The sequence below is a fragment of the Dipodomys ordii genome, unplaced genomic scaffold (assembly GCF_000151885.1).
Source record: "Dipodomys ordii isolate 6190 unplaced genomic scaffold, Dord_2.0 Scaffold139, whole genome shotgun sequence".
Lineage (NCBI taxonomy): Eukaryota > Metazoa > Chordata > Mammalia > Rodentia > Heteromyidae > Dipodomys > Dipodomys ordii.
The window spans coordinates 3301576-3310907 of NW_012267355.1; the positions used below are offsets into that span (position 1 = coordinate 3301576).

The following is a 9332-nucleotide window of genomic DNA, read 5'->3' on the forward strand; positions in this document are numbered from 1 at the left end:
GGAGAAAGGTCAGGGGAAGGAGAGAAGCCTGATCAGCCATGGTTCGCCTCCTCCTCCTGCTCCTTAAACATGGAGGAAGTATGCACAGGAACTCCCGTGAAGGACTTGCATGCTTCATTATGAAAGTCACAATAATGCACACTTATACAGTGTCTGTTACAAAAAAAGATCTAGTTATTAAAGCTCCAGAATAAATGGATGTTCTAGCGTATTGTTGTATACTAGAGTAAATCCTGACGGCATGGAAGAATGGATTAGAGTAAGTCCTAATTACACATGATTATGTCATTAATTCATTCCCAAAGGGACCTCCCCACACATCTCCTCATTACAGAATAGACTGCTTAATTTATGCTAATGTCCTGAATCTAGCTGAACTGTGTATCTTGTTCTACTGCCCAGAACAGAAGGAATGACAAAGAAGGAGAACGGAACATGTAAGATAGGTAGGAAAGAGAGGGAAAAAAGAGAAAAAAGAAATTATGTGTGATGTGATGCCTATGTCATAGGATGACATAATTCTGCCCAGGGATCTTAAAGGTTAAAATAGAATAGGGTTCTGTCCTCACAGAGAAGCGAACAGTCTAGTGGGTCTGGAGGAGGAAACGCCTGGCAATGGAAAGCAGGAGGGAGACTTAGAAAGTTACCTGAACTATGACAGGAAGTTAGTGCTTTGTCCTGATAGCAACGGGAAGCCACATTTTTTATTTAAAATTCCCCATTTTATTAAAAAAAATTAAAGCAAAAGAATAATACAATAAATACCCTCTCCAGTTTCATTCTGCCACATTTGGTTTATCTCTCTACATCCTTATTGATCAATACTTTTATTTTTCCTGAAATGTTCAAAGATTAGATATTCTTACACTACTAGGATACCCTTAGCACATAGCTCCTAATCTTCTCTAAGGACAACACCATTATTATGCTGAATCCAACACCTACCTGCCTATGTGAACTACTACACAATCCAGGTTCACAAGGGAGTCAACTGACACCCATTTTGATGCATTTTCAGGTTTTCAGATTAGGGATACTCACCTGGTTAAGGTCTATAAAAATGTTCCCAAAATCAGGAAAACAAATCTGAAACATTTCTAATGTTAAGCATTTTGGAAAAGAAATACTCAACCTGCATTGAGGAAAACTCAATCGCCTATTATAATTAAGCTATTAAAACACACAGAACATATATAGTTATAGTTATGTATGGTGTCTGTTAAGAAAAAGAGACTACAGATTGGCTTTTAGCTAATGTCACCCAGTATTATGCTTATTCCCATACCATGATAGAATTCTTGGCCTGAAACAGCATCCTACTGTGTAGGAGAATCCACTTTCACTTGGAAGTCATCAAGTTGTAGCTTATAAATAGTGAATACCTTAAATAACTGATAGATACAATAAACTTTAAGACCCTGAAAAATGGGTGGTAACAAAAAGTCATACCTGAGTGAAAATATTATGTGTTTGGCTTAAAATCCACCTGGCATCAGCATCAGGTGCTACGAGTAACTTCAATGTCCCAACATAGACATCAGAACATAAAGTCCAGAAGTGTTGTTCTTGTAAACTGTAAACTCCTTGTAACTGCTGCACCTGAAATTCAAGGGCAGACATTAACATCAAAACCAAGTGTTCCCCCCTTTAACTTATTATGCAATGCATCAGTAAACACAGACTCTTATCTTGTAGTTGAAAGGAAAAAAAGTGCAGTGACTCACACCAGTGTCAAGCTACTTAGGAGGCAGAGATTGAGAGGATTTGTGTCAAGGCCAGCTCAACGCAAAAAATTACCAAGACCTTACCTCAGAAAATAAACTGAGCATAGTTAGTGCCACCCTGTCGCCCTAGATATGTGGGAGGTGTACACTGAAGGACTGCAGTCCAGCTTTGGCCTGGCCAAAATCTCAACACCTTATCTGAAAAGTAACTAAACCAAAAACAGGTGGTAATGTGGCTCAAGTGGTAGAGAGCCTTCTGTAAGAGTGAAGCCCAGAGTTCAACTCTCAATACCAACAACAATAACAACAACAAAAGATGTTTGCACTGACAAATAACAATAGAGAACATTATTTTCTTCTTATTTATTTTTGGTGAGTTAGAACTTAAAAGCTTCAGGTTTGCTAGGCAGGCACCCATAATAATTTGTTCTTTTTTTTTTTGTCAGTCGTGGGGCTTGACCGCTGGGCCTGGGCACTGTCCCTCAGCTCTTCAGCTCAAGGCAAGCACTCTACCACAGCACCACTTCTGGTTTTCTGGTGGTTTATTGGAGATAAGAGTCTCACGGGCTTTCCTGCTCAGGCTGGCTTTGAACCACAATCCTCAGATCTCAGCCTCCTGAGTAGCTAGGATTACAGGCGTGAGCCACCGGCGCCCGGCTATTCTTGCTGCTTCTTTGCATGTTTTGGCAGTACTGGGATTTGAACCCAGGGCTTCACACTTACTAGGCAGGTGTTTTACCAAGGTTCTTTCTTTCAGTTCTGTTAGCAGACATACTAATGAATAATTCTTGCAGAAAGTGGTCCCCGTGTCCTTCTCTCTTCCACAATCCTAGTCACTGGTCTTGCCTTCAAGGTTAACAAAAGATCTTAAAGAGATTTTCTGATAGTTTCTCCATTTTCCTGTAGCATTGTAATCTTCCTGAATGATATCACTGCTTTTTCAATAAAGAAAAAATAGAAGCCACACAAAAATCTTTTGTCACTGTCTGCTTTCCTCTTTCCACTGTCTGCTTCTATTTGTAACGGAACCTTCCAGGAAGTGTGGGTATGTCCTTGCCCTGTCAGGAGCTCCACTCCTTCATCAATGTCCTGCAGCTTGATCAGTTCCTCCGCTTACTCCCTCACCCCCAGCACCACTATTATCATGATCTAGAACTCTGCTCTCCAATACATAGCCACTAGACATGCATTAATTAATTTAAGAAAGGCAGTTATACCAGCCACACGTGGCATCAATTCTATATTGGACAGTGCAGACACAGAACAGTGTGGACATAGAATATTTCCATTACTGGGAAAAGTTCTATGGGATGATGTTTATCTGAAATATTCTATTTTAAAAACAAGTAAATACTTCTTCTTGTGAAATGATACCAATATCTAGCCTAGGAACTCATGCCTTGGCCTCCATTAATGATGACTAAGCAAGCTGTCAGGGCTGGAGGCTTAGCTCGTGGTATTATACCAGCCATGAGAAAGCCTAGAAAGTGTGGGGCTCTGAGTTCAAACTCCAGTACTAACAAAAAAATCTGTTTAAAATTGTTATTGTTATCATAAAGGTGATGTACCAAGGGGCCACAGTTACAGAACTACATTATCTCCCAGAGTAATCTCAGCAATTCTTTACATGTTATCCATATGCTGATGACTGGGTTTGCTAGTCCTAATCCGTCCCCCAAGTCCCAGATTTGCAATTCCATTGCCATTTCCCTGTTAGAGCAGGCAGTTCAATATAAAATACCCCAACTACAACTCTTGATGGGGGACTGTCCACCCCCCTCCAAGCAAGCACCAACCTAGCCTCAACCTCAACAAGTAGCATTAGTGCTCACCAAGCTGTGAGGCAACACCTTTCTCCCACTAGGAATCCACTACCCAGAGAACATCCTGAATGTCCACATCCATCTTCACTGCCACCCCTACAGTCTCAACCACCATTTTGTTTTCCTCACTTAAGATGGCAATGGTCTCCTGACTGGTTTTCTCTGCTGCCTGTAATTTGTTCAATACATAGAGGAAAAATCATCTTATAGACACAAGATCCATGACACTCCGCCTACCCAAAGGCTCCTGATGCTTCTCATCAAACCAGAGCTGAGTCTAAGTCTTAGTGTCCAAGGCCTCCACAGAACGCACTGCTGCCCCTCTCTAACCCTTCAAGCCACTCCTCCCTTTCTGCATCATGCCTCTGCCACTGTGGTCCTCTTTCCTTCAAACACACTAACTTAGCTCCAGCCATAGCCCTTCCAGGTTAGTGGTTTTCTTTCTGGAACGTTCTTCTTCAGGGTCCATCCATGGCTGGCTTCTTCTTGTTTCAGTTTCTTGAATACGACTTGTTCAGCAAGTCCACAGTAGCCATCCATGCCGATCCCACCGCCTTGCTTGCTTTCTTTTGCAACTATTATGAGTGATATTTTATCTATCAACTCATTTAGTGTATTCCTCATTAGACTGTGAGCTCACGAGAACAGAGCTGGCATCTGTCTGGCTTAGCATTATTTCCTCAGCATGAAGACTATCTGGTACACAGTGAGAACTAAAACCAATTATGATGAGTAAATAATTATTTCTTCTGCTGTCCATATTCTCTATTTTAAAAGAACTGCTTAATTTCTAGATGTGGAAACATTTTGCTACATTTTCATTAGTCAAACTCAGTATTTTCCATTGATTTTTATTATGGTTTGTATAAATGGCATTTGTGGTCAGCATTTAATCTTGGAAGGAAGACTAAATTATACACGTATGTGACCAATATTTATAGAAACTGAAAACAACATAAAACCCATGGTTAGAAGCTATGAAACTTACCCTCTGATAGCACTGAGGCAGAGAATTTTCCAACAGGGGAGGAGTTCTCTGCATTAATATTCCAACAGATTCTCTTAAAAGAGGAATAACACTAAGGAAAAGACAACAAATGATCAAGGCCACATTCTGACAATCTCATTTGGCAAAACAGTAAGAGTGTTCTTTCTTATAGTAAAACAAAGCAGTATTTATCAGACTAATAAAAAGAACCACCAGTCAATGGTATAGATTTTTCAATGTGACTATAAGTTATCAACTAAAATAAAATAAGAGAAAATAGATCAATGTACAAAGGACCAAACTTATTATAAATAGAATAATGAATCATTTAAGTCTAAAAACAGCATGAGTTCAACCTTCTCAGGTAAGGACATCCTACTTGAGTCCTTCATATTAATCAAATATGTACATGCAAATTACCTTAATCATTTTGTAAAGAAAAAAATAAAATTCACGTTTCAGTCAACTTATTGAATATTTCTCATCTGTGGTTGGTTAGCATTCATACATAGTTTATTATTTAAAGTATACAGGAACTGGATATGAATAGCTCGCACCTTAGTCCTAGCTATTCAAGAGCTCTGAGGATCATAGTTCAAAGTCAGCACAGGTAAGAAAGACTAGACTCTCCAATTAACCATCAAAAAGCTGGAAGTAGAGCTGTGGCTCAAGTAGTGGAGTACCAGCCTTGAACACAAAAACTCAGGGACAATGCCCAGACCCTGAGTTCAAGCCCAAGCTCAAGCCCAACACACAAACAAATAGGAATTTTGGCTCTATCTACAGATGTAATAAGGTTAGCATTTCTAAAAAGAGGACCCTAAAAACGGTGTTAATGTAATTGGTCTTCAAGCCTGCTGCTTTAGGTTGTATGGGTGATTAAATGTACAAAATCCAACAGTATAATGGTGACTTGTCTCTAATGCAGTATCTTTCTAATATAGCTAAGTATCAGATTCACCCAGCAGTCTTGCTTGCTTTGTACTCTGACAAACTGAATCAGAATCTTTGAAGGAAAAGACCTAGGCATCTATGCACTGACAAAGATCCCCAGTGACTGCAATGAGTCACAGTGGTAGCAAAAGCTCCAGACTGAGTTGAAGGCAGAAGTACCTTCATGCCCCTTAGTAGCTTAAGCTAGTATACTACTTTTGAACCCTACGGAATCTCAAATTGCCCAAAGTACAATTCGCTTGATAACAGCTGTGGAATATCTATCTTATAGAAGACTGTAAGTCAAACTGTGCCTTAAGAATTAGTGGTGGGGCTGGGAAGGTGGCTCAGTGGTAGAGCACTTGCCTTGCATGCCTGAGGCCCTGAGTTCGATTCTTCAGCACCACATAAGCAAAAAAGAAAAAATCCAGAAGTGGTGTTGTGGCTCAAATGGTAGAGTGCTAGTGTTGAGCTGACGAGCTGAGGGACAATGCCCAGGCCCAGAGTTCAGGCCCCATGACCGGACCCCCCCCCAAAAAAAAAAGAACTAGTGGTATTTCTGACAGGTGCAAAGAAAAGATAAAGTAGTAATTACCAAAAGGAACAGAAATGATGTTTGTACTTCCCAATATCATATTCCCAGTACCCTAGTAAAATACTGGTCACTCGGTAGACCCATGGTAATTGTTGGTGAATGAATAAAAGATACACAGATATCAGGTACTTTAGGTCAAAGAAAAGAAACTAGGAATCTGTTCTCATACTTAAGTATAGGTTTTTGTGTAATTTGTTACATATCCATTGATAATGAAGGCAAAATTCTTTATAGAAGTACAGAATAATCTATTCAAAATAGGGAGACTGAGGCAGGATGAACAAGAGCTTGTGATGAGCCTGGGCTACATAGCAAGATCCTGTCTCAAAATAACAACAGAGAAGCAATGCTGTCTATGACAATATTATTCTGCACAGGAATCACGAGGTAGTTCTCCTCTCACTGCACAGTGAAAACTACTTTTAAGGGGTGAGCTGTGTCTTTGTGTTAGTGTCTCCAGGATCTCAGGCAGTGTTTGGTACATAAATGTATACGGAACAGAATTTATAGCTGACTGAATCACAGATAGTTAATTTTTTAAAAGTACACTCACGGCCCAGGGTCAATAATAAACCTTTTAGAACACATAGGATTTTTAGCAGTTAGAGAAAAGGCATAACAAGCAAATACATCTGGAGAAACAGGAAAAGACTTCTAACAGAAACAAATGCCATAATGAAAGAGTTTTTCCAGATGAGTCAAAGCCAGGATGGAGAAAGTTAAAGGAAAAATAGGTAGAAAGCAGACAGAGGTTAGAGTTACAAATTCTGATAGTAAGGACTTGTTATTTACCCATTTAAACTGAACAGGAGTACCTGTTTCTATGTTCTGTGATATTATTAGACAGGTGAAGATTTCTGGGCAAAATGCACACACACATATAAGCCAGGAGCTGGTGGCTCACACCTGTAATCCTAGCTACTTAGGAAGCTGAGAACTGAGGAACACACTTCAAAGTCAGACTGGGCAGGAAAATTCTGTAAGACTCTTATCTCTAATTAACTACCAAAAAATTTCATATTTCCCTTTGGTTCCTTACTGTACTTCTTATGAGGCCCAAAATAACTTTCCATTTGAGATTAAGAAAAGTAATTTTTCCTAATCATGTGCCTCCTAAATTTAGGTATTCTGATGATTTCAAATTTTATCCAAAGAAAATGCTAATAATTGCTAGATATATGAGATGGAAATCACACACAAATAAAAATCATGATATCTGAGTTCTAATTCTGCCTGTAAATATCCTTTACTGATAGCTTTGAGGAAATCACATCACCTCCCAAAACAGCATTTTTCTCTTCCATAAAAGGAAGAGATTACATATCCAGGCAATTTTCTCTATTTAAATATTTCTCATTCAATATGAAAAAGTGGCCAAACCACAGGAAACCTAGGGAGAATATAGAGAAAGGGGGGGGCAAGAGAGAGAGAGAGAGAGAGAAGGGGGAGAGCACCTTTAGATACTAAAGTAGTATCATCAAAATGAGACAATAGACACTTGGCAAGCCAATTCACTCCATCACCAACCAATACTGAATTTCATTGCAGCAATCAATACAACCAACAATTATTAAGCACCTATAAGATACTAAACACAGGACCTACTTCAGAGTTGTATGGCAACAACTGGACATAGCTACTGCCATCCTGAGTCATAAACACCATGATTAGCCCTGAGTAGTCCTAGCCAGGGTGTGCACTTGACAATTATCCTAAAAAGTAGTATGTGGGACTGTACAGTTGGACCCCAGGGATGCTCCCACTCATTACTGATTTGGCTATTTTGTGAAATTCAGACTGTTGCCTCCTTAGGTAAAAATTAGATAAAGCATATTCAACAGCAGCAAGCACTTCACCATAGCACATGGACATTCCCCATCACTTTTGTCCAATAGCGATTTTAAAATACTGTAAGAATTTCAGCTGTAAGAGCCACACTAGGTCTGACAGCTGCAGAAGGTGTTTGCTCAATCCCATGATGACATCTTCAGAGCTAAGACCAGTTTCCACAGTGATTTCAAAGACCATAAAAGGTAAAAGACACTGGTAGAAACTTAAGCTTTTGACTTTCAAAATTGTGTCTAGCTTGGGATCTTGTGTCCATATTTTTCTGATTAACTATCGTAATGGGAAATTATAGAAGAGATTTCGGCATGGATCTATCTAGCCATAATGAAAGGATATGCAGAAAAAGACAAGCTTAGCAAATTCCTGACTGAGCAAAGACTGAGAGCCACATCCAAACCCAGAAAGTAAGCATTTGGCAACAATTAGAGGTTCGCTTTTGGTTGACTAACTCAATTCTAACTCTCACAATGAAGCACTATTTTCCTACTATATATGAAAAGGGATGAGTCATTAGGTCTGAGGTTACCAGTCACACAAGGTAATAATTTTATTCTTCAAGAGCTGAATGTAAAGCCAATTTATAATCATCTGCTAATAGAGCGAACTAATCTAAAAGCTTAAATTATATATTAAACAAGCAACAGTTATTTAGTCTTTATTGTCACTAACTTTGTAAATGAAAACAAATTTAAATCTTTTGCTTCAGAAGTAGCTTTCAAGATGCTCACCATATTTCAACAAAAAATAAAATTCTCTAACAGCAATCATAAACAAGGCAAATAAAAAAGACAAGTATACATTATAAAAACTTTGGAAGGACAATTAGACTAATGTCGACAATCATAATTTCAACAAAAACTTTCCACTTAAATTACTGTCTCGAGCCAGATGTCTGTAGCTCATGCTAGTAATCCTTATTCAGGAGGCTGAGATCTGAGGATTCAGGTTTGGTATCAGCCTGAGAAAGTCTCTGAAATTCTTATCTCCAATAAACCAGCAAAAGGCCACAAGTGGAGGTGTAGCTCAAATGGTATGGCACTAGTCTTGAGCAAAAAACTAAGCAAGGACAAGTGGAACTGAGTTCAAACCCCAGTAGTGGCACCAATTTTTTTTTAAAAATCTAAAATTTGAGACCAAACATCCAAAACACAACTATTGATTGAACTTGTGAACTGGCTTATGTATTAAGTGCTCCTGCATATTATAAAGATTTCTTCTTTTTCTTTTTTTTTTTTAATTTTATTTTTTTGGGTCCGGTCGTGGTACCTGAACTCTGAGCCTGGGCACTGTGCCTCAGCTCTTCAGCTCAAGGCTAGCACTCTACCACTTGAGCCACAGCACCACTTCCGGCTTTTTTCTTCTTGCTTATGTGGTGCTGAGGAATCAAACCCAGGGCCTCATGCATGCAAGGCAAGCGCTCT

At 39.1% G+C, this 9332-nt stretch overlaps 1 protein-coding gene across 1 annotated transcript in view; it reads right to left on the minus strand.

Annotated features, from left to right (window-relative positions):
* Positions 1 to 9332, minus strand: part of Slc30a7 (solute carrier family 30 (zinc transporter), member 7) — a 55299-nt gene that overhangs the window by 8441 nt on the left and 37526 nt on the right. The window contains exons 9-10 of the mRNA XM_013031417.1: positions 4536 to 4626; positions 1450 to 1599 (exon numbers count right to left, since the gene is read on the minus strand). Coding sequence (XP_012886871.1) covers positions 1450 to 1599; positions 4536 to 4626 — 241 coding nt within the window. The remainder of the gene's footprint in view (positions 1 to 1449; positions 1600 to 4535; positions 4627 to 9332) is intronic.